Source organism: Pagrus major, chromosome 12 (assembly GCF_040436345.1).
Source record: "Pagrus major chromosome 12, Pma_NU_1.0".
Taxonomy (NCBI): domain Eukaryota; kingdom Metazoa; phylum Chordata; class Actinopteri; order Spariformes; family Sparidae; genus Pagrus; species Pagrus major.
Genome location: NC_133226.1, coordinates 11,566,260 through 11,592,565, shown reverse-complemented (window position 1 = coordinate 11,592,565; position 26,306 = coordinate 11,566,260). Strand labels below are relative to the sequence as shown.

Genomic DNA, 26,306 nt, shown 5'->3' with positions numbered 1-26,306 from the left:
CTCTAAGCGTGATGTTGTTGTTAAGATACTCCTAGTGTGGCTTTGAAAAACTGAATTACTTAAACTATAAATTGTTTCTAAGACTGTACCTGAAATATTCGAGGCAGAACAAAGAAACGTCCCCTGTTCATATCTGTATGTAAATTACATTCAGTGTTTTTATCCAATTATCAGAGAAAAATGATGTGTCCAGTTTCCTTAACAGTTGCCTTTTTTTTTGTTCTCTCAGTGTTGCGATTTTGATTATTTATAACGATTCATCATCCATCTTCAATAGGAAAATGCTGTTATTGCTTTTGAACATTAAAAAAAACAACCTCATTGTTCTGGATGAAAAACCTTTTAAATTAGATCTTTCTCCAAAGAAACTTTTTAAATTTAAATAATAAAGAAAGATAATGAAAATAAATCTTGATTGCAATCACTACATGATTGGTTACCATGGAGAATAGATTTAATTCTTCAGCTCTTTAATTTGAAGACAGATATTCACTTTTGACCCCCCTCCCGTCTCTTTCTCCGTCTCTCTCCAGTCGTTGTGTACGGCTCAGAATGTGAATTGTAGAGACCTGGAGGGACGACACTCCACCCCCCTTCACTTTGCTGCTGGCTACAACAGAGTGTCTGTGGTGGAGTACCTGCTGCACCACGGGGCCGACGTCCATGCCAAGGACAAAGGGTGCGACACTTAAGTTGTGGCTAACATAAAATTAAACATTTACAGACAGATTTTGGTCCATTTTGTTAACATGATAAACTAGAAATAACTGTTTGTTTTTTCCTTTACAGTGGCCTGGTTCCCCTCCATAACGCCTGTTCGTATGGTCACTACGAGGTGGCCGAGCTGCTGGTCAGACATGGTGCCTCAGTCAACGTGGCCGACTTATGGAAGTTCACGCCGCTCCATGAAGCTGCTGCCAAGGGCAAATACGAGATCTGCAAACTGCTGCTCAAGGTTAGACCTGCATTTTTCTCTCCTATCACCTCAAGAACTTTCAGTACCACAAATGCATATGAATTCACGTTAAAACTTGGGCCACCTCAGTAGCAATCAAGTCTTGATAAAACTCAGTGGTAGTCACTGCCATGGAAATCAGACTAATGCTGCATACGGCAACTATTCAGATAAATAAAGACCCTTCTTATCAGTCTAAATCAAAGAAGGTGGAAGTAAAGGGAGGGTATCACGTCCACTCTCGTGGTTTTAGATTGTCAGGTGAACTTCTCCTTGGACTCTCTGGGCATGTTTTTCACTATTTTCTGATGTTTTATTGACTGAACAATGAATCGATCATGAAAACTAGAAGAGTGTTCTCATGAGAGATCACATCTCCACCCGGCCTGACCTTAATGGATCATAACATATCATATATAACATATATAAAGACCTGAGCTTTAGCCTAAATAGAATCTTATCAATGTTTAATTGAATTCACAACAAGATTCGCTCTCAAGGTGCCGAAATTCGGCTTGAATTGATCTGACATGAGGTAGTTGGTAGTACTGAGATTCCAAACTGAAGCAGTTGTTGATCACTTGTGACTCTCACCAGCCGGTCAACAGGAGTGAGGAGTCAGGAGTCAATGGTGGTATAAAACAAAACAGTCAATAAAAGAGGGCATAAAGTCATACATTTTCACAAAAAATATGAGGCTGATGGATCTTGTAGTATGAAGGCCAGTATTAGATTCATTTGCAATATGTTTCCCAATATCAAATATCAAACAGATGTTATGGCTTCTTCTGGCTTTTATTTTGAAAAGAAAATGGCGAGCCAAGGGATTTGAATGAGGCTACATGTCGTCTGTCATGTCATGTCACAATATTGTGATATAGGATTTTGGATATTGGCCAAACCTAGTAGTATGTAAAATTTGCTGTGGACAGACACGACTATATGCATGATCGCCTCCAGGCTTAAGCTTGGTGAAGATATTAATTGTTAGCAGCAGGTTTAATAATATCTCCATCTAAAGGAGCAGCTTCTTCTGTTGACTGTTTGGTATTAAACATCACACCAGCCACACCTGTCAACATTACCATGCTGATGCAGATACCATGCAGGACTCCAGGATACGTTGAAGTCTGCCGGATTCAAACATTTGAATTCGGCAGCCATTTTCTTGGTGTGGCTTTAACCCTAACCCCTCTTATCCTCCTCTACATACAGCTTCAGAGGAAAGTATTTACAAGACATGAGTCTTAGAAATCTGTCCTGCCATTTAATGCTCTGTGTGTCCAGTGAATATTGTGTGTGTTACTCAGTGTGTACAAATCAACAGTACAGATCTGAAGTAAAAGTCGTTCAGAGTCCTGTAATTGGCCCATCAGACGCAATAAAAGCTATAACTTGTCATGCTCTCAGGGATAAACTGACCAATCAGACTACAAGGCTGAAAATATCTGCAGTGTGATACCTGATTGTCACGTCTTGTAGTCTAAATGAGTCCTGTGAAATGTTGCAGTTTCACAGCTGAATATGATTTTGTTGTTCCTATCATAATCACCTCCAGACAAGGCTCCATCACCGCTGTGTTGTTGCCATATGGCGCGGCATAAATTATTATTAGATCAATGCTGTTGAGTTCATGCACATGAACGCACGCGGCGAAGCAAGTACACATCCGCTGCGGGGATAATGTGTTGCTTCCAGACTTAAAATTAAAATTCCTTCACTGTTGTTGCACAGTGAGATCAGGTTTGGAGCAACCTCTACCAGATGCACTGAAGAAAATGAAACTAATAACAACATTTTAAATACTTACAAACACAGAATGTATTAAAGACTAAAAATGCTTCAAAACGAAGCTTGTTCAAGGATAGTGAGAGGCAAAAGAATATTGCTCATGGTCTGTTAGATTGTGAGATTGACAAGGTCAGGCTAAGTGGTACCAAAGTAAAAACGTGATGATGCAGTGAGTGTGTGCGGGTGTGGTGGTGGTGCGGTGGAGCTGCTGGGATGACAGTTGTGGTTGTGGGGTTTGCGGGGGGGAGGGGCAGTGTGAAGGAAAGTGACAGCTCTGAGGAAAAAGCAGTTTCTCAGTCTGACTGTACAAACATGCACTGTCTTTGTTTGGGTTGAGTCTGTAGAAGTGATTTCCTGGTGCCAGCCTTCAGGAAGATGAGATCCAGTGACTTAAAAGGAAACTAATGGATAATTGTTGAAAAAAAGTCATTTGTGAAGTAAAAATAACAAATGTCCAGCTCCTCAAAAGTGAGAATACCCTGGATTTCTCTGTCATATCATTAAGGTTGTTTTTATTATGCACATTTACCATTTACGCATTATAAGACCCAAGTGGAAACACTAGAAGTTAAAAACAAATAAAGTCAAAATATCACAAAACGGTTTTAAAGTTTGGCTGAAGTGGAAAGGTTGGTGTATCAGTAAGAACAGGATGCAACAAAGATGAGTAAATGGTAACCTAATACGTTAAGTAAACATAAATGCCATCATGTTTTCCACATTGTTTCCACTTGAGGTTTGTCTAATGTTCGTTGAACCACGTCTTTTTGTTACACCCTCTTCTTCTGCAGTGGTTTAATGGCACGCGACTGGAAAGTTGGTGCCACAAACTCTTTATCTTGTTGTGCCCAACTCCTAATAAAGCACAGTAGTGGATGGAAATACACATTAATTAGCATTTCCTGAAAATTCTAGTAAACTTTGCGCCGCATACGGATTCACACCTGACTATGATTACTTAAATATCTTTGAGGTTTGAACTGTTGGTGCCAAAAATAACAAGCAATTGGAAGGTGTCACCTCTGACTCTAGGGAATTTTGATGAGCAAAGCCAGTAGTCATCAAAAATTAATTTAGATTTATCTAATGAATAAACCACCAACTGCAGCCCTACACTGATTGTCTGCAGTCGGCACATTTCACTACTATACACTGTTATGCTGCATGTAATCATCTATTATTTAAAATTCTATTACACAGTATGTTGACCTGATTGCCCCAAAGGCAAATTGATATTGATCCAAACTCGGGGGAAAGAGGGGTCGTCCTCTTAAATCACTTTGTGATTATGAAGGTGAGGGCCAAAGGTCAATAGTTGTTCAGACTATTAGTCAATTATTTTGGCATTAGATTATAGATGAATAAATGAACACATCCGTCTTCTCATACTGCCCAGTGCTGCAGCATTGTATCCCCCTCTGTCTGAAACACTCCGTTTTAGCTCCTGTCTCTTTAAGGTCCCCCCTCCCGAGTACCCAATCTGCTCTGATTGGTCAGCTCACAGACGCCTGAGCCAGCAGCGCTAACAACAACAGAGCAGCTGTGCTAAATCAGTTCTTATATGCCAAACTAGCTTCTAGGCATAAATTATGTGAATTTGTGACATGGTGACGTAGTCTCCCTTAATACAATTTTATTTTGCTTTTTGCCTTTAATTTGCGTCTGCAGTTGGTAACTTGACTCAGTGAAATGTTAACGATGCTCATGAAGACCGGTCAGCTCAGGACTTCAGCACGTGTCCAAGAACACCATCTGCCTCAGCAGCTTTGTTTGTGTTCATCCAACAAAAGGCTCTCTTATCTTAGTGGGAGTTTATCACAAGCGATTGTTCATCCTCGTTTAGTGTAACATCAATGATGGACTTACCTTTGAGCGCAAAGCGGTTGTGCTTCGTTGTTTTTTTGTTGTTTCATTCAGCAAACCTTGGCGGCTGTTCCCCCTGTCGTTAGCTTTATCATAACATATGCAGCAGCACATGAAACATATTCCACACTGTCAGTATGTGTAGCCTCATGTGCAGATAAATCCCAGTCGGTGCTCTCCAAACAGTCCTGGAGTTCAGCGATACAGCAGCTCCCCTCAGGCCGCTCTCTCACTTATCTGATGGTTGCCCTAAGAGGTCTGGAGGCAGAGGTTAGAAATGCAGGCAGTGATCGATTGTTCAAGGTGGTGGGAAGGTTTGGCATTTTTCCACTCTGGTTGGAAAATCCTTGCAAATTTCAGTCAGATTTGAAGCTTGTGTTTGTGATTCCTGCATACACATGGCAGCGCCCTCATTTCCCCCTTTAACACACACATGCACACAAAACAACAAAGTGTTCCCGCACTCTGGTGTTAATCTGCCATGGCCTCGGGATCTAACTGTTCTCCCTCTCTGAATAAACTATTCCAGAGTTCAGCAGTAGGATTTCCTTTGTCTCCTCTATTTGTTGTCAACTTTCTATTGTCCCTTTTCTGTGTTGGATTTGTGCTCGGAGTAAAACTGCTGCGTTCGCTTCCAGTACTCCTATATTCTGCAGGAGATCTTGTGAGACATACAAAACGCTTATTAGCATTCTTTTTGAGAGTGCGAGAACATAATAAAGTTCTCTGGGATTACAGAACAACCTATCTTGTTAGCACTTGTTAGAAATGTGTGAACTCTTATGATCTTCGGCTGGATGTGTTATCGTCTTGCAGGAGACCAACTTTCAGTCGAACAGTGTGAAATCTTTTTCTTTAGCGTTTCTGTTGATGAGATCTCAGCTTATGCAAGTATCTTTCTTCTAGCTCTGCTTGTTGTTCTAGCCATTTATGTTGGTTGGTCATTGCTCCACTTTGGTTCAGACTGATATATGTCAACAACTATTGGATAGATTGCCGTGAAATTTGGTACAGATATCCAAGAAGTCCAGTCCATGAAGTTAAAATTCTCTGCCCCCAGGGCAGTGTTAAGCACTGCTCAGGTGAAATAGAAAAGAACAAACCATCTGAGAATGTCATCTTGGGCTTTTGGAAAGACTGATTGACATTTTTCTCCATTTTCTGACATTTTATAGACTAAACTATTTGATAAATTGAGAAAAAAATCAACAGTTTTATTGCCGATGAAAATAATTGTTAGTTGTAGCTGTAGCAGCGTGACTCTAATGCTAGTTTACAAATGTTAAAATAAGACAGCAAACCTGGCAAACATTTTTTAAAATCTGCATGTTAGAAATGACGTTCAATCAGAGCTAAGCACCACTGTGCCTAAGTACAGCTTCACAGAGCTGCTAGCATACCGGTAGCCTCATTACTGTGTTTATACACAGATCAAAAGTGGAAAATGCATTGACTCTTACGAGCCAGACGACTGTTCACAAGAGAGAGTTTACAGGCTCCAAAGTGTTTCACTACAGTGAATGAAAAATCTTTCATGAGCTAAATATAGACTGAATCTGAACAAAACCGACGTTTACTTATATGGAAATGTCCCAATTATAACTTATATGGGTCTCTATTCTAATTTTCCTAGATAGAGAATAAATTACAGTGAGAATGTGATTACATCAGCAGCAAGGAGATAATAGAAATGTAGAAGTAGGGCAGGAAAATCATAATATGCATAGTTTAAAAAAAAAAAAAAAAAAAACTTTAAATAAGGCAATACAGCCATGAGAGATGTGTTATGGACATTTCCAGGCCAGCAGCAGTGGATACTCAGGGGAGTGGTCCCACAACATCAAATTTTAATGAGCGGATTTCAAAACGTACAATGAAGTGACAAGTTAAACCGTAACCTAGGAGACAGTTGAGCGATGAAAATGTCTGCTTCCCCCCCCCGTCTCCAGGGTATGTGGTGTTTTCCACTTCACTGGCTGTCCTGTCCTCACCCCTCTTTCGTCTCTCCCTCTCTTCTTCTCTCCAGTGAATTACCTTCATCCACTTCCCACTCGTCACTTGTCATCGTTTCTTCGTTCGTCTGAGTGGAACGCTTCCTACGGGGTTTTAAGTGATAAGGGATTTTGAGGGCTGATATTTTGTAGAATCAAGTTGTGGGCCAACATTGAGTCATTAAATCGAGTCTCTGTTAAGATGGTTTAAGCTCTGCATTTCGATTTAAAACACGATTTACCTTAAGGATTTCTGTGTACATGGTGGATAAACATATCTCGGTGTTTGTGGATGAGTCAAAATCCTCCTGAAGCTTCTCAGATTTGAATATTGTCTGTTTTCTACTCCTCTGTGACAAGAATATCTTTGGGTTGTGGACAAACAAGACATTTGAGGACATCACCTTGGGTTTAGGGAAACACTAATCAACATTTTTCACCATTTTCTGACATTTTTCTTCTCCAGCACGGGGCGGACCCCACCAAGAAGAACCGAGACGGGAACACGCCTCTGGACCTGGTGAAGGACGGGGACACCGACATCCAGGACCTGCTGAGAGGAGATGCCGCGCTGCTGGACGCTGCCAAAAAAGGCTGCCTGGCCCGGGTGCAGAAGTTATGTAGCCCCGACAACATTAACTGTCGGGATACGCAGGGACGTAACTCAACACCTCTGCACCTCGCAGGTAACATGCATGTACACATTCACATGTCATTTTTAGGACACACCCAACTAAATTCTTTGCAGACACATTAAAACCAAGGATAAAGCCAGAGGTTTTTAGTTACTGTTTGGCTGAAGTTTGCAGGATTTAAGCGACTTTGGACATGTTCTATCTGCTGGTGCCAATCACTCTGGCTGCAGTTTCCCAGAAACAGCCGACCTCCTGGGATATTGGCTCAGTGCAGTGCCAAGAACAAGGCAATGAACGCAGCCAGACAGCTAACGTCTGGAGGACAGAAACACTTTGGTGAGAGACAGGCAGGCTGGGACATTTTTTATAACGGTTATCATTGAGCGTAAGCCTTAACATCACTCAGTTGGCTGGTCTGAACCACACTTAGTTCACAGGTCAGGAAATATGAGCTCTTCAGTGTCACCACTAGACAAGGTTATGTAATCGATGACTGTTACCACCTTCACACAGGACAAAAAACCCACGAGCACCCACTAACATCTGGCTTCTGTTTTAATGTGAACGGATAAAGTTGGTATTCACTCCCACGTCATAGGTGTTTATCATCTCCAGCTCCCATCAGCTCTGGGTGCTCAACACCCGGGTGGACGTGCTAATTTTGGCCCCTCGTCTGGTGCGATGCTATGACGTTCGTTAGAGTTAAGGACGCTGGCTTGTTCATACTTTTCCATCCAACTCTGTTCAAGCAGATCGTTCAGTTGGCACTGAGTTTGAAAGACAAACTTACACACTCTGTGTCACTACGACTTGTCAGCTGCCTAATCACTATGGCACATGTGCAACTCTCAACAGAGATGAGAAAGAAGTGAGATGTCTCACTCCTTAGCTGCTTCCAGCATCAGCTCTGGAAAAAACTGTGTGTCTGATTCATATTGTTTTTGATTAAAACACGTTTTAACGTCTTATGGATCTGACGAGGTTTATGATCTTTTCTACTGTTCCTTATTTTTCCGGCACGTTTGGGGATAAAGAATGAGACAAACAAGAAAAAACAAACAGAAAGGCAAACTCTTCTCCTGGCAATGAAAAGTTATTTAAACTATTTTTTAAAAAATAATAATAACAGCATTCAGTATACACGCTAATTTTGCTGTAAAAGTGGAAATATCAGAAGAGCCTGTGGTTCTATGATGAGCACAAGATTCATGAAACAAGTAGCTGATTGCTTCTCTATGAATCGTTAACAAGTTATTAGTTTGTTCAAGCAACACAGTTTTTACTTGGAGGCGGTTAATAATAATGATAAATAAGTTTTTTATGGAAAAAAAACACTAGAGGTAACACTGTAGGAGAGAATAGTAATAACATTAAATATATATTCAAAAATTAAATTGAATAAATCATAATAAAAACAGTATAACAGTCTAGGCTGGAGGCTTAGAGGCCCAAAAAAGTCCCCTGGTGATATGCCGAGACAGGAGACTCATCTCAGCATCTCAGATTGAGTTGTGGCTCAGAGTGGAACGGCACGTCTCAAATATAACCGGGATATATATAACAGACACCACAGTGCCTTCACAATTATCTGCAGGATGTTCTAATCAATTCTAAAGGGAGCCAGATGTTCTCGTCTCCTACTCGCTGTTAAGAACTGGGCAGCAGCCGTTTGAATAAGCTCGAGATGGACCGCTAATTTCTGTCTGGGGCAAAAAATAAGTCATCACGTATTGTAATTTCTTGTGAATGAGAGATGACTCAGCTGTGAGTAGATGGGAGTGGGGAAAGATGGTGTGCTCTGAGTTAATGTAATTAAGTTGTAAAAAATGTTGTCACATCCAGCTCATCCATCATTTTAACATTTTTAAAGGGAAAGTTCAGCCTTTTTTTCTCTAGTTGTACATGTTCAGCCATCCTGACTGAAGGCTAGAGGTTCAGGGGGTATTGGGCTGTTAAAAGTTCAATAATAACTGCAAATATGAGTATTTATCATGAATTACCAAGAGCTGAAAAGACCATTTTTATCACAGTTTATTACATATATTAAACTAGCCGTTATAATGTAATGTAACAACCTTGGATCTTTTTACAAACTTCACGAAGTTGCAGAGATGGCAGAGATACTGTAGCTGCAAACACAGACACGTACTGGTGTATTTATTCAGGTCTGTAATCGTGATAACATCAGCTGCAGAGATAAGAAGAGAGAAACAGCAGCTCGCAGGCGTAAACACCGTACAAAAATCTCTTCAGACCTCGCAGGGTCAATATTTAGATTACTGCTTTTTTCATCCTCATGCTTATCAAGAGTCTCATAAAGTGATGAGCTCAAACTCTGACATGAATAATGTAAAGATTACCTGTTAGGTTAGGTGAGGGTAAAGTCCTCATTATTAAACAAGTCACCTCACAGCGGAAAACCTGTTGTCACGAGTCAGGTATTGAACCGGTGTCGTCGTGGCTGAATGCCTTTGCCTTTCTCTCTGCTTCATGTTGTTCCTGCAGTGTTTCTCCGTGTAATCATCCTCCGGTGGGGGACGCTGATTAGCCTTTGTCTTCTTACATGATTTTTTAGACATTTTCATGAGCAGTCGAGCTTCCGTACAATGAATTAGGAACATTTTAATTAGAAAATGTTTTGAGGCATGACAGGCAACTTTTAAAATTAAGGAACTGCTGAAAAACATTGTGAAGGTCTGTGATTCTTCAAAGATCTGACCACTTAGACACACACCCACGCACCCTCTGCCTTCATGTGTTCGCTCGTGAAAGGAAAAGATGATTATACGCTGTCACGCTGCAGCTGATGAAGGCTGACATGTCTTTCTGTCTTTCTCTCTTTATTTCCTCCTCTCTTATTACCTGACTATCTTTTTGTTCACCCTCTTTCATCCTCTCTATCGATCTCTCCTCCATCGTCTTTCTTTCCGTCCTGCTTTGTTTTCCATACAACCTGAACCCCCGCATCGCTCGCCAGCTGGCTACAACAACTTGGAGGTAGCAGAGTATCTGTTGGAACATGGAGCCGATGTGAACGCGCAGGACAAAGGAGGGCTGATACCTTTACACAATGCCGCTTCATACGGGGTAAGACACACAAGCTGCAGACTCGAGTTCAGTTCACAAGTTAATTTCAAACATGTCGCTCTTATTCTTTTTGATATCTGTTCACCTTATAAAGATTTTAGGATGAAACTCGAAATATTATTTAAGTATGAACTCTTGAACTTAGTGCCGAGACAGTTAAGGTATTACATGATCCAACGTCTTGAAGATTTGATTAATTGTTTATTGATTTCAAAAGCACAAATGCAAACACTCACTTGTTCTAGCTGCTTGAAATGAAGATGTGGTGCGTTTCTTTGTGAACTATAAATTGAAATGTATAATTTTGAATTGAATCCGTATCGGTTTGGGACTATTTATGAGACAAAACGAGCAATCTGATGACATCAAACGTGATTGTGGCCATTTTACACTACTCTCAACTACTATCCTTCAAGCTTCAGCCGCTAATCGTGCCTGATTTTTCTTCCATAACACGTGTGGGTTTCATGCATCAGTATGTGAACTTATCAGTTAACATCTTAAAGGGACAGTTCATCCCAAATCAAAAAGATGTATTTTTCTTCTTACCTGTAGTGCTATGTATCCGTCTAGATTGTTTTGGTGTGAGTCACTGAGTCGTGGAGATATCGGCCTTCTCTGGAATATCATGGCACTCGGCCTTTGGTGCTCAAAGCTCAAAAAGACACATGATAATTATTTTAAGTCAGCGGGTGTTGATTTGTGGAAAGAGACACTGTTTCTGAAAATGTAGTTTGTTCACTCTTGGAGCATCACAAGCCGAGTGCCATCTAGTCCCATTATATTTGAGAGAAGGCAGACGTCTCTACGATATCCCCCGAACTCAACAACTCACACAAAAACAATCTAGATGGATAAACAGCACTACAGGTAAGAGGAAACATATTCATATTTGATCGTGGGTTGAACTGTCTCTTTAATGCCAATGGGGATTGATAAAATGCAGCTTCTTGCTTTTCACATCCCTGCAGATACTTTACACCCTGCTTGTGATGTGAGACAGTATTTCTCCCATTGAGATGATTGTTATGATCATAAAGTATGTGCATGTAGTATTCCCTTCACCTTGGTTCTCTCTTAGTCACATTTTCCGTATAGCTCGACAATATTTTGCTACTGAAAAAGTCATGAAACACATGTTCGAATGAAAATTTGATGAGCTCTGTGTTATGGAGACAGACACTCACCATACACATGCTTTTTAGCATCCCCCTCTGGTACCCAGAACCAAGCTACACTGTGTTTGACGCTAAGACAAGAGGTGGAGACAAGACAATGAGGGAGAAGAACAGGAAAAGAGGGAAAGGGAAACAAACACCATTATGGAGTTAATAATTCACACTGTTTCAGTTCCAGAGAGTCCCACGTATTACATATTCTCTGATCACGATTCTTCTATCAGTCAATCAGCAGACTTCACACATTCGCTCCTGTGAATTGCTTTTATTGCTTATGTCTCTTTTTCCTCCTCTCACCACTTCCTTCCTCCTCCTCCTCTTTCATTCCTAATCTCTCTCCTCTGCACTTCTTTACATCTCTCCTCTTTTATCTTCTGTCTTGTTCGCTCTGTGCGATCTGTCATCGCCACCTCCTTCCTCTTCCTCACCTCTACCTCCTCTCCTCTGTCTAGCACGTGGACATAGCCGCCCTGTTGATTAAATACAACACATGCGTCAACGCCACTGATAAGTGGGCGTTTACACCGCTCCACGAAGCGGCGCAGAAGGGGCGGACTCAGCTCTGCGCTCTGCTATTGGCCCATGGAGCCGATCCCACCATGAAGAACCAGGAGGGGCAGACGCCGCTGGACTTGGCGACGGTACAAAGGCTTTCTTTGAAACGTTTCACAGTGTGCACAGTTATTTCAGGAGCCTTAGAAGTGGTATGAGTCAGCAAATTGCAGTATCAGTCATGGTCACGGTTAACTATAAAGACAGTTGAGCATCATGAAGACAGAAATTGAGATGGTGGACAGGTAAATCCAAACTTCTTACACCCTAATGAGGCTTCCTATCAAGCTGCTCAACGTACTTTATGTCCCTGCAACTTGTGATGTCAGCCCACACTTCTGCTACAGTGTAGTTTGAATCTATATTGATCCTGTTGTATGTATTATTTACAGCCACAGGTTAGTTTTGGAATAAGTTTTCAACCCATCATTCGTTAAAGGTGCGATTTGTAAGAATTTTAGTCTTAAACATTCAGAAACTTAAATTATCAACAGAATGTGAAGAAATAACAGTTTTGAATTTATGTCAAAGATGTTCATGTATTGTGTTGCAGAGATATCTACTGAAGTTAGCATGCTAACCAGCTAGCCCGGGCCTGAAAACCTCTTTCTCCCAGCGGTTTTCAAACCACTGGGAGAAAGACAATGCCTTGTTGTTTGGCTGAGGGTCAGGGAGTGAGGTGGCTAGCAGGGATAAAGTTGGACTAAAGGAAATAACTATTTGAAACCAACTCAATTGCTGGTATCTCAATAAGTTTCCAGCGAATGTTATAAGTGACTTTCACTGAGCTATCCACTCAAGAAGAAAATACTTACCAACGTAATGTGTGTAAAAATACATAAACAACACGTCTGCATTCATCTTCTCGTTCTGGCTGTCTCTTTCTCTGTGGCAGGCTGATGACATCAGAGCGCTGCTGATTGATGCCATGCCGCCAGATGCCCTGCCAAGCTGCTTAAAACCCCAGGCCACTGTGGTGAGCGCAAACACACACACATACATACAAGTATAGATAAGCACACATATATATATAGATGATAATCTGATTTATTGGCCCTTTAAACCAAATCTCCTCTCTTCCACATTCAGGTGAGCGCAAGTGTGGTGAGTACAGGTGCGACAGGGGGTGTGGTCATCTCCCCTTCTCCCTCCCCGTCCTGCCTGTCTGCAGCCAGCAGCATAGACAACCTGTCCACGCCCCTAGGTGACATCACTGTGGGCGGGGCCACCGGACCAGCAGACGGAGCGTCTGGATCTGACAGAAAGGAAGGAGAAAGTACGTACGAATTCTTTCTCCTGCATAGGTGTCACAGACGTTGTGTGAATGTGTATAACAGCTGACATCATCGTGTCTCTGCAGCTCTGCTCGACATGACCATCAACCAGTTCTTGAAAAGTCTCGGGCTGGAACACCTCAGAGACATCTTCCAGAGGGAACAGGTACTCACACACTGTTTTCAATGTGTCTGGGAGAAGAGAAAAGTGATTAGAGCGAAATATGTGAAGAACTGGAGAGAGAGGGGAAAAGTTGGAAGAAGCTTCAAAGTGCTAGTGAAATATTTTTTTAGGTCATAGTTTCTTATATTAATATCCAACTTTGAAATCATCTTTTTAGTCTCGCGGTCTCTCAGGGTCGCTGTCCTTCTCTTTGTTTTTGTTCCATTTTACATCGTGTTTCTTTTGCCCTTCGAGCGGCGTCACTCCAGGGATGTTAATGTCATTCTGTTGGTCCACCACTTTGGTCTGGACTGATATTTATCCACAACAGATTGTCATAAAAATTGGTTCAGACATCCATGTTCCCCTCAGAATAAACTCTAATAACTTCAGTGATCCCTTTTTTATCTTAACCCATAAAAAATGTAATTTTGTCCAACACTTTATGACTCATTATGGCTTCGTTTAATACCTGCAAAACTAATCACACTCCCATGAGCCTGAGCTGTAATGGTTGGGTTTTTTTAGCAAATGTTAGGATGCAAGCACGCTAAACCAAGACGGCGATCGTGGTAAACATGCCACCTGGTTGACGCGTGTTGTATTGCAGCCTCACAGAGCCACAAGCATTGCTGTAGAAACTTGCTCTATTGTAATAGTGCACAAGCAAAAACAACAATAGAGAGAGACAGAAGAAAGATACAGACAGACAGAGTGTGAGAACAATGAAGAAAAAGAAACAGAGACAGAGGCGTCGGGAGAAAGACGGAGAAAATAGAAGGACAGACAGAGACAATGAGACAGATGGGGTGACAGAAAGAGGAGAAAACAGACGGACAGAAATAGAAAGTGCGATTGAAAGGTGATAGCGGGCAAAAGGCTAAACATGGATGGCAGAGCAGAGTGTTTGTGTGTGTGTTTATTCTCGATACCCCTAAAGGGAAACAAGCTGTCATTAATATTCAGATGAAGAGTGAGATGGAGGTGAGAGTCAGCTGGGTGTTTGTGGAAGAGTCCGTTTTTATCTCAGAATAACACAAACAAGGACTCAGAGGTATTTACAGTGATTCAGCATCAGCCCATTAAATATGTTTATGCTTAAAATACAGGGACTGGTCCTTATTTCTGAGGATGGGAGAAAACATCAATAAACACATTGTAACGCTTCCTCTTGTGATACATTATTTTTATTGAAACATTCAGGCTGTCTTCACAGATTCCCCTGACAAGTTGAGGTGTGTTTATTAAATATTCTGTGGCTCCAGAGGAAGCTGCGTGTGATCTGACAAAATTCCTCAAGTGATGTCACTCAGTTGCTGAGTTGCATTGTGGGTAATGTAAGCGGCAGGTTTTGAAAAGCAGTCCACTGGTCCGCATCGCACTCCTTTAACACTGTTGGACTCATTAGTGTCCAAATCGATGCAGCAGAACCAGAGATGTCGTCCTTTTTATTCAATACATTCTTCTTCCTTTTCGAAGCTTATTGCCTACATTACCCACAATGCAACTTAGCCACTGTCTGACATCACTGGAGGCAGTTTATCAAATGACATGCAACTTTCTCTGGAGTCACAAAAGGCTTGACACCACTTTTTTCACATATGCAATAATACTCCTCAAGACCTGCAAACACACACACACACACTTTGATATGTCAAATTGGTGGAGTTACCCTTTAAAGACGCACAAAGCGAAGGCTTTATACACTTTTTGTACATTGTTTCATTGACACCACAATGTAGTGCAATGTATCAAGTAATCCAGAGTCACTGCATAGTGATACTATTGTTATTTTGGGGAACATGTCGTGATAGTATCGTATCGTAAGTCTAACGTATTATTATTATTATTATTATTATTATTATTATAGAAAGAATTAAACAGTTTTGTCAGATTTCAAGGGATTAGACGTTATTTAGTTGGATGCTCCATGTGGACGATTGTTCTGATGCTGCTGTGATGAAATTGTAAGATGGCTGCTTGATGCTGAGAACAAGGCTGATGTGTCACTTTGAATAGTTTAGTTTTGGATGCTTACATAGAATTGGGTGTGACATAGTCTGCTGTAGACAGATCATACAGACAGACAGCAGAAGTAACAAGCTGACGGTTTTTTTTTTATCTCTTTGCTGTGATTTCTGAAATGAATCAGGCTTTTTAAACGTATTTGTTCCAGACACACTTCCAGTTTGTTGTGCTTCCCTTCTGCCCGCCGCCTGTCTCATTAAATCTCCCGGCAGAGTATTTAGGCGATGATGATTTAAACCTGTAGCCGCGATCACAGCAGCACGCAGGAAAGTAGGTAAAGGTTAGCATTTGAAAAGCCAAGTTATCTCTGCCTGCAGCGTGAATCTCATCTCCGCTCTCTCCGAACAAACTCACCAAACTACACCGTCATCGATTTGCATATCAATGGCTTTGATGACATATCATTCAGTCATTGACCTTTTCCTCGTGCTGCTTCTTCCTCTCATTAATATTTGTCTCCTCAGTATGTCTTAGATCAATGAACTCAGTATTGATCAATGGCGATTTTGAAGCTCTGTTGTCACTTGACCTTCTGTTGTGACCTTACTGTAATGTTTGTGCAAAGTGCAAAATTAGAAGTTCTGCAGGAAAAGTTGCTGCACGTAATGATTATTAAAGTGTTATTTTACCAACATCCTGTTGGCAGCAGACAACCGCCGTGAGCAAGACTGACATGACTTCATTGTGGTTTTGGGCAGATATCTCTGGATGTGCTGGCAGACATGGGTCACGAGGAGCTGAAGGAGATCGGCATCAACGCCTACGGTCACAGACACAAACTCATCAAGGGCATCGAGAGGCTGCTGGGAGGCCAGCAAGGTCAGGAAACACACACACACATAACAGGGTGCACAGCTGTTGTTTAGATGTAATATTTGCCAACATGTTTGTGTTTAGATCTACTTGATGAGCTGCAATCTGACTTTTGATGCAAACACTGACTCCATTCCATCTGCAAAAATGTCAATCACAGAATATTTCTTGAGAAAGTTGGAGGGTTTTATTGTTGACAGGTTGCTCTTAAAAATGTTTTATCAGTCTTTTATTGAGTAAGTTTGAACTTTTAGCAGTTATTTGTTGGTTTGGTAACTAAAGCATGGATAACAAAAATAGACTGGCACCAGCGTGAATGATCTGGGTTATCAAGTTAGAGCCCCTCAGAGGGCAAAGGTCATCCTGCCGGACCCTCAACGCCCTCTTCATGCAGAGTTTTGACTCCTGCCATCAGGGTGGAGGTGCACTTTTCCTGCGAGGGTCAAATCAAACAGAGTTAATTTGTCCCTTCAAGCTGTAGGTGTAGTTGCTCATGCTCACACACTTGAACAAAGAGCTGATGAACTCTTAGCGCTGCTTTACAGGAATTCGCTTCCTGTCAAATTCATGCTACAAACAAGTAGGGGGCAGTAAATCACTGGAGTAACCACTAAGTACCGCTAACTGTAGCTGCTGTTAGCTAGTTAGCTAAGTTCAAAGCTGCGGGGCTAGGTGGTTAGCATGCTAACTTCAGCAGATATCTCTGAAACACAGTACGTAGATGTCACAACGTCAAAATAGCTTTTTCTTCACATTTTGTTAATAATTTCATGTAATTTTAAAATGTTCTCTACTAAAATTCTTACATATTGCACCTTTAATCATGCTAATGTAATAAAGCAGACGCACAGAGGTGAGTTACTATGAAAGGTCAGCATTGCATTCATTGTTTGTTTGATTCATCACGTCCCTGATCCACTTTGGAAATGTGTATTTGCAGGTGGCAACCCGTACCTGACGTTCCACTGCTCCAGCCAGGGCACCGTGCTGATCGACCTGGCACCAGACGACAAGGAGTTCCAGTCCGTCGAGGAGGAAGTAAGTATCAAAGTCAACTTTACTGTCAATTCAGCCATTTATACAGGAGATGAAGATCATCATAATGCCGTTTCTCTCATAGTCCGGTGTTGGCGTATACGAATGCTGAAAGAAAACAATGAGGGTTAAAAAATACTAGAATAAAAACAAAATACTACTGCAGAAAAGTACTAACAAATACTTAATGGTTAAGCTTGCAGTCGAGCACGGATCAAGAAGAAATTGGCTAGCGCTGATTGTTTTTTTTAGTACAGATACGACACACACTCATTTTTCACCTCATTATCTGCGTGACTTTATAGCCGTTTGGTCAAATTATTGAATGATTTCTGTAGGCGGGTTCTTAATATTAAATCTGAGCGTGTCCATCATTAGTAATTTCAGCCATCTGGCAAAGGACACAATACAAGAGACTCCTTATCAGCGGTACTGCTCCACTGACTATATTTCTCTTGAAAGTAGTAATTCAAAGAGACAGCAGATATCAGTCTGAATGGGTTTAAAATTAATGAGGATCTGTCAGACTCTAACAGACATTTAAACAGGTAATTTAAACTGTGATTTTTACTGGAGAACTTAGAATGACTGATGTGACGTCTCTCTGGACTGTTTCTAAGTTTGAGTTGTTAATTGAGGTGGACACTGGATGTCACTTGCACTTTTTTTCTGAATATGAAGACATTCCCAGGGTGCCAAGGTTAAAAGACTAACAGGGCAATGCTGTCCAGAGAGCTATATGAATCACATCTTATGTAAATCACATTCAGGTGATACATGGAAGCTGCATTTTGTTTTATTAGCACATTTTAACCTTCTAGCGATTTTGCATATGTGAGTCATTTTGATTGGTTTCTGTTTATTTTCTCCTCAGCTGCAGAGCACCATCAGAGAGCATCGCGATGGAGGCAATGCAGGTGGAGTCTTCAGCCGGTATAACATCATTAAGGTGTGCATGAAACACACACACACACACACACCAGGGACCTCATTACATAAACTTGAAGAATTTTAAGAAGTTAGGATGGCATGCTGGCTTGAATTATAAAAAAACAAACAAAATGGCAGCACCGACATGAACACATAATGATTGAAAGGATACTCAAACCGCAACTGTTGGAGAAGCTAACACTTATGTTTGCCTATTGAAGAAGCTAACATTGTTGTTAGCCTGTTAGGGAAGCTAACACTGACATTAGCCTGTTAGCTTTAAATTTCCCACACCATTTATATATATACATCCCATGCATATATCTTCTCCACCTCAAACGCCTGTCTTGTACGTCATAGAAAGCTAGCTAGCCCGTAACAGCTGAAGAGAGACAGTTGTTGTCATGGATACAGGCAGTCTTGTGAACATTCTAAACTCAAATACCGACGTGACGGGACGAGTGCCGATTGAAGAATCAAGTTAACAGTTCTTGGTAGGATGATAACTTCAGATACGAGCTCTGAGACAGGTGAGGACGCAGCCAGGGGTTCAGGACTTGCTTCTGTAACAGGAAAATGGGGATTTTTTTTCTTCTTCTCGAGTTACAAAAAGAAATTGTTTTATATGATCGATATGTAATTTGAACTTAACTTTTTGCTTTCAGTTTTATGTTTGTTGGATCGCTTTACTTTGTCAAATAGATTTTGATTCTTAATTCACAGCAGGCGTTACACACACACACTCTTCTCTCTGTATTTCATTCTTCATCCCTCCCTCTGTTCCTCTCTGTGACTCTGCAGATTCAGAAGGTGGTGAATAAGAAGCTGCGGGAGAGATATGCACACAGACAAAAGGAAATTGCAGATGAGAATCACAACCATCACAACGAACGAATGCTGTTTCACGGTAATTTTACACATGATATCATTCAGCACGCTGGGTTTCCTCCTCATACATTATGTATGAAGTGTTCCAACAGTTCTTGTTGTTTCAGTCCCACTTTCTGTGACTTGTTCAATACTTTTTCCTCTTTACCAACATTTGAATATTGCATATTTTCAAAAGCAGTTGAACTGCGGGGGAATATGGTGAAACAGTCAGGACACAACTCTAAGGACTGCAGCCGAGTTCAGTTTCTTTAAACACTGTAGAACAGAAAATCCCAGGAAGTCGTCTGGCTTCTGTGATGCCTGAAACTGTGTCTGGCACTAAAAAAATCATACACTGTTCAAAGTCTCTTAGATCATGCATTTCCCAGGATAACACTTAGTCAAACAGTATCTGGATCTCTCTACCTTGTATCCGTAGTTTTTCTACCTCTGTTCCTTTGTTTGTGCTTCACTGTCGGGAGAAGAAGGCTGCCTATAAAAGGAAAGGTGTACTAATTGCGGCGGATGATGAATGTAGACTTAACATCAGAGACACTAGTTTTTATGACAACTCTTTCAATTATTATTATTTGCTTCTTGTCTTTGGGGATTTTTTTCAGTGGAGGCTCCAGAAAAGGATGTAATACTTCATGGTTTGAAGCTGAGACAAACAAAGATGTGTTGGAAGTTTTTCCTGATACCAGTAAAAGAAGTCATTGAATGTCGTCCCTCGTGTTTTTTTTGTTTTGTTTATTTCTCCTGCCAGGTTCTCCCTTCATCAACGCCATCATCCACAAGGGCTTTGACGAGCGACACGCCTACATCGGCGGCATGTTTGGCGCCGGGATCTATTTTGCTGAGAACTCCTCTAAAAGCAACCAGTACGTGTACGGGATCGGTGGAGGCACGGGATGTCCCACCCACAAAGACCGCTCCTGCTACGTGTGTCACAGGTGAGACGTGTCGCTAGTTTAGATAAAACTGTCTTCTCAACCAAAAGAACTACAAATTGACAACCATATATACTTTTATTAAGTAGTGTGAATTGGAAAAAGGGCTAGAGAGAACAGGGCTTATCAACTAGAACCACTGTTTTGTTAGTGCAGGAAGCAACATGGAGGAGCAATATGACACTTCATGTAACATGTTATTACTCAACTATTGTGTCTGACATCTGAAATAGTCTGTGTTTGTCCAAAATATGTGGCCGCACCGCTGACAGCAGCATCCTGTGTGTTTGTCATTCCAGGCAGATGCTGTTCTGCAGAGTAACACTGGGGAAGTCCTTCCTTCAGTTCAGCGCCATGAAGATGGCCCACGCCCCCCCTGGACACCACTCTGTTATAGGACGACCAAGTGTCAACGGACTGGCGTACGCAGAGTACGTCATCTACAGAGGGGAGCAGGTAGGTACACACACGCACACAAGCTGTTGGCTCGATTGTTTTTTTCTCTTCCCGATCTATTGATTTATCAGTTTGACTACAGACATGTCAGAAAATAGAAAGAACTGACTGCAGCTGAAATAAGTTTGATATTAAGTTTTGCTCTGATGTGTTGTTTGTCCGCAGGCTTACCCAGAATACTTGATCACCTACCAGATTGTGAAGCCTGAGAGTCCGGCCGTGCCTGCTGCCACTCCTGAGCAGAAGTCCTAAAACACAGTCACAGCTGGATCCTACGAAAGCTAGACTGCAGTGGACTAGAGCTCCTCGCTTAGAGGACTAGAACTGAACTATGAGGTTGTTTAAAACCTCGGACCCAAAATGAAGGTCTCCGGAGCCGAACTTGAGGTGGGTCAGGGTAAAGTGTCGACCAGGCCTCGGACGACCCTCGGGGGACAAGACGTGGATGTATCTAGCAGAAGAAGAAAAGGAGGATGAGGAGGCAGTGTCTTTGAGTTTCACAGGAAGGTACACGCTCAGTGCAAAGCAGCAGACAGCAAAAAATCCATCGGATTCTTTAATTAATTGGAACTAATTTAGCAGGGGAAAGAGAAAATGGTTTGATCAACATTCCTGGAAATGTACCAGTAAGCTAATTTTTAAATTTGCAGCCCTCTGGCTTGATCCTAAAAGCAATTAAGGAAGCAATTACAACAGGACACAGTCCAAAGCAAAACAAACATCCCTGATTTTGCACCTTTGCACTGCTTGTGTATTCTACCCCCAGTTTTTATTAATGTGTTGTTTTGATATCGTGTTCTCCATCAGCTTTGTGCATCATCCACTGCAACAAAACAACACCCAGGGGCCACTTCCAGGAACAGCGGGTTGTTGTGCTGAGAGAAACATAAAATCCGGTGCATTTTATGTTACAGCTTGTCATATTTTTCACCGATGAGGCTCATGTAAACAAGACACAGCTCTCTGTGTGTTTGCTCACATCTTCTCTGCTACAAGCAAAGATGAAGCGATGAAACAAGTGTGAGCAGCGAGAAGTAGAACAGATTACAGCGGACAAACACCCAGAAGTCAATAAGCAGAAAACTACCAGGAGACCACAATCCACTGCTGCTACCAGACTTTACCACCGCAGACCAAACCGGTTCATGTGAGAGGACAGCAAGCCTTCAAATCCATACAGTAAAGACAAACACGGACATCATTTATAGAGTTTTTAGAAGATGTTTTTTTGGTTTACTTGGTAACAAGCAAGCAGCAACCACAATAACTGAGTGTGATAGGCTGAGACACCTGTCAATCAAGCCAACATACCTGCTTAAAGGTAGCATGTTATGCTCATTTTCAGGTTCATGTTTTTATTTTGGATGTGCACTAGAAAATGTTAACATTTTTTAATGTTCAAGAAACATTTTTTGCACACTGTCTCATACTGCAGCACCTCTACTCACCCTCTGGCGGCGGTGACTATATAGTTGTGACATCACAACTTTATGGAAGACCTGACGACTGGTTTCATGGCAGTTTCTGAATACTGTGTTTATGTAGCACCTAGTCCTGCTTTATAAACAAAGAAGACTTGAAATGTAACTTTCTACAATATTGGACCTTTAACTACAATTATACACTAATTTTGTAATTTTGAGGTTTTCTGCTTCGATTTAATCCTGTGCTTTGGAGTATCTAGTATCTAGCGGCCATTTTAGGAAGTACATCTGACTTCAACATTGGCTCCGACAATCATATCAAACATAGTGGTTGCTGCTTGTTTCAAACCAGCTCAGATTAAAACAGTTCAACAGACCACAAGGGACCAGGCTGCGACACTGTTACATGTACAGACGGGAGACAAAGGAAAAACCCAACTGAATGAGTGGAGAAAAAAGCTTTCATACAGGACAGGAGGGGTCGTTGAATGAGTAGATGAGAATTAAAAAAGATGTGGCTCAGTTGAACATCAAGGGAGAACAGGAAGAGCTCCAGAGACTATAAGAAGGTTTTTGTTGGTTTTTCCTTTAAATCGTCACCCGTCTGTATTTTCACTAAACACACACACACATACTGACACTCTACTCTCACTTTCCTCTTTACATGTGTTACATTTCACTCAGAGCTGCACTTGGCGACTCAGACAACGACAAATACAGTAAGGAACGTTTGAACTTTAATAACAAATCAATGGTATCAGGTGAACAGGTTGACTTTTCAGAGATTTGATTGATTGTGATTAACCCTGATGTTGTCAACTGCAGCTTTAACAGACACTCCTCACTTATGTATCTTTTAGTTTGTGTTTTAATGTCTCCCACACTTTCCAAATGTTGTTGTTTACATGAACCTGCTGCCTTTTCGGCCCTTTCCTCGCTTCCTCTAACATGTGATGCCCCCTAGTGGTGCAACGGAGGAATTAAAAACAGGACTCCTGTTTATTAGGAAGCCGTTTATGTTGGGATTTATTTCTACACAGTGCTATTTATTTTTGTTTTTTTAGGCATATTCCATTGTGTTTCTTTCATTTTTTTTAATCATCTGTTCTCTTCACACTATTGGGTTTAAACTCCTCAAATATTACAAGCAAATGTGAAAAGTGAGCCAAGTCACTTATATCTTAAAAAGATATTTATATGACCAGAAATCTGCAGGTTGAGTTAGAGGATGATGGGTATGCTGTACATAAATATGAGCTATCACATATCTGGTTGTACGAACAATTTTCAGTGACACACTAACATCATAACAGCCTGGCGATTTCCACACACTACGTACTGTAAGCTGACCACGACTATGTTTTTCTGTCAATAGTTTATTTATGATTATGTTTGATTAATGACACTGTACACCACACGGGACCACACTCAAGTTACATGTAAATCACGCCAGGTCAAGTCGAGCGGCGCTGACGGTCCATGAAATTCCTTGAAACTGTGCAATGTTGAGAGAAATGGCCTTAGAAGTTTTTAGATTGCCTTGGATTCGCTTGTTTAGAAAATCAAATTCAGTTTTGGACCAAACTGCTCTGATACTTATATTTGATTTCTTTGTCTCTTGACTTTGCTACTCAGATTTCAGCTGATTTGCATTTCAAGGTGAAGATGACGTTGGTCTGAGCCGCATGCAAACAAGTGTTAACAGTGAACTAAAATCTTCAGACAATAAATACAAATATCTGCCCCCAATTTTTTTAAACGAAACCTTTTTGTTGGACTATTTTCAAGCAGTGAAGTTTCCACATCAGCGTTTTTTTTGCCATCCACACACTTCATCCCAGTAACAGTGAGTGATAACAGAAATGACTTGAGGAGCAGCACATTTCAGCAAATTACAAAGTGATTAATTGCAGGGAAAATGACAAGGAAATGAATTAAAAGTGAAAAATGAAATAGTAAGTAGACAAGAGCAACAGCAACTGATGACTGAAGTAAAAATGAGGAAAAAACGAATAAGCTTGAAATGAAATTGTTATCGGGTAAAGGTCCTCAAGGGAAAATAAATCCGCTGCAGTACTGGGACACAGTTAACACAGTACACGACCCTTTTATTTATGTGTTTTTAACACATGACTGAAGTTATAATGATTTTAAATGTTTCTTTTACACACATAATGTCATCAGATCAAATTATTGTTTTTCCTCACAAAGTAAATAATTTAAAGGGGCAGTATGTAGTTTTTGGACAAGAAATTCAAACTGATAATTTTCATATTTACAATATTAATGAGTTAATGATACAAACTTAGAAATATTCATTTGTTTCCATAACTGAATAAACAAGCTGTTTCTCAGAGGAAAATAAGGTCTCCAGAACACTGTTTGAAGCTAGAAAGGTGGTAGGGTCCGCCACACATAAACAAAGTAAAACAGTATGAAACTGTGTTGCCCTTTAAGGTCAGTTTGTTTATTCAGTTTGTTGAGACATAACAAACATCAGTCAGTAAAGATCTTTCTCTTCTGATTAAAAGTTTGTCCCCAAAACGACATACTGCATGTTTAAGATCTGACATTTCTCACATGCCCTGATCTCAATTTATAAAGCTCTAATTAGATTTTCAAAACAGGTTAATGAAAAACAAAAGCAAGTTTAAAGCCAGAATTATATATTTTCCTGTTTGTCAGCACTGGAGCAAAGGTTTCAGGTGAAGTGGCTGCGTCACAGCGTCGCCACATACAGAACAGGTGGAGTTTATGGTGTCGACCTCGTTAAGGTCAGCAGATTTACTAGCAGAGAGCCGCGGGCTTTGTTTTAAATGACACTGTAAATAAACTAACTCCAGATGGGCCTTTTAACGGCTCCTTTATGGATAATTTTGAGTTTACTCTTCTTGCTTTTTGTCCTTTGAAAAACTTTTCAAAGACTTTTTTTTATGTGATAATAACTATTTGAATTGTGTTTTAGCTGCTCTGTCTCTACTTATCTGTCTCAAGGGCCAGGCAGCCATCTTGCTGTAAATAGTTTGGAGGGATGTGTGTGTGTGTGTGTGTGTGTGTGTGTGTGTGTGTGTGTGTGTGTGTGTGTGTGTGTGTGTGTGTGTGTGTGTGTGTGTGTGTGTGTGTGTGTGTGCAATCGATTCATGCCTCACCTTCTGACCTGCCTTCTACCAAGAGCAACCAGTTTAATTAACACATTTCCTCATCAGTGATGTTTGACCTCCTGTTGTACAGACGGTTGTACAGAGCTGCTGACCAGCTAACATGTGGAACAGAGAAACTCTTGTACAGAAGAAAATCTTAATAAAAGAACTTAACAAAGTGTGTTTTTGTGTTGTAATCTCATTCTTAGTCCCATTTATTTGCACCATGTGGTTATTTAAATATGCAACAAGGAACTTTAAACAGATTATGAAACAAATTTGAGTTTTCAGTGCTGAGGAAGCTGATCTGGCGGTACAGCACTAAAATAAAGTTTACTTTGCTTCCCCATTGTCATTTTACAGTCATTGGTCTCAGCCACAAATAGATACATTACTTAATCAGCATCATCAAATACTATGTCTTTCTTTCACACGCTTCCAAAACAAATGCTCGTGCCAGCCAGATTGAAATCTTTTAAATATAAAATTAGCTTAGTGTGCCAAATAAACCGGCTAAAAGAAGCTAACTGTTGTATCACTTTTGATTATTCTTTTTTGTTTTCTGACCCTCCACTGCTATTTTAATGCCAAATTACAGCCAGTTTTGATGAATGTACTTTGAGGCAGAACAAGTTAATCAACAGCTGTGAGCAGCTCTCAGTATTGCGAGATCTGGCACAACAGGAGGGTTTATCTCAACATTAAAAAAAAATCTAAGGACATTAATTTCCTTGTCTGAGATTAGTGAGCCACTTAACTGTCTTGAAACTCCAATTCATCCTGTTTCCTAAGCCGTTCCATTGATTTTCTGTTTTTACAAGGAGATGAATGGCCACGAAGGTAAAATCGTTTGGTAGCTCAGCCAATCCAAGAGCAGGGAAATACACTGCAATTAATCAAGTGAAACACCCATTTTGGATGGTAAATCTAGATAGTGAGAAAAAGCAAATTCATCAATAACCTCACAGATAAAGAGGCCCAATCAACCGTTGTGGTAATCCATGTAACCACTGGAAGTCTGAGTAAATTGAACAACAGGAGCCATCAGTATTTTTCACCTCATTATACTCATTTTAGCATTGATGTGATTCAAGAATAGCAATTTCGACAGATTATCTAAACACAAAAGGTGTTTGAAGCTGTTGCTTTACCAACCAAAAATCAAACTTAC

At 40.8% G+C, this 26,306-nt stretch overlaps 1 protein-coding gene across 1 annotated transcript in view; it reads left to right on the top strand.

Annotated features, from left to right (window-relative positions):
• tnksa (tankyrase, TRF1-interacting ankyrin-related ADP-ribose polymerase a) overlaps positions 1–25,316 on the top strand; it is a 96,255-nt gene extending 70,939 nt beyond the window's left edge. Inside the window, exons 15-29 of the mRNA XM_073477891.1 lie at positions 534–679; positions 790–955; positions 7,067–7,286; positions 10,213–10,322; positions 11,953–12,141; positions 12,948–13,028; positions 13,142–13,328; positions 13,413–13,492; positions 16,216–16,336; positions 17,271–17,368; positions 18,240–18,314; positions 19,097–19,202; positions 19,932–20,118; positions 20,415–20,571; positions 20,737–25,316. Coding sequence (XP_073333992.1) covers positions 534–679; positions 790–955; positions 7,067–7,286; positions 10,213–10,322; positions 11,953–12,141; positions 12,948–13,028; positions 13,142–13,328; positions 13,413–13,492; positions 16,216–16,336; positions 17,271–17,368; positions 18,240–18,314; positions 19,097–19,202; positions 19,932–20,118; positions 20,415–20,571; positions 20,737–20,823 — 2,010 coding nt within the window. The 3' untranslated portion in view covers positions 20,824–25,316. The remainder of the gene's footprint in view (positions 1–533; positions 680–789; positions 956–7,066; positions 7,287–10,212; positions 10,323–11,952; positions 12,142–12,947; positions 13,029–13,141; positions 13,329–13,412; positions 13,493–16,215; positions 16,337–17,270; positions 17,369–18,239; positions 18,315–19,096; positions 19,203–19,931; positions 20,119–20,414; positions 20,572–20,736) is intronic.
• Positions 25,317–26,306: the final 990 nt, after the last annotated feature.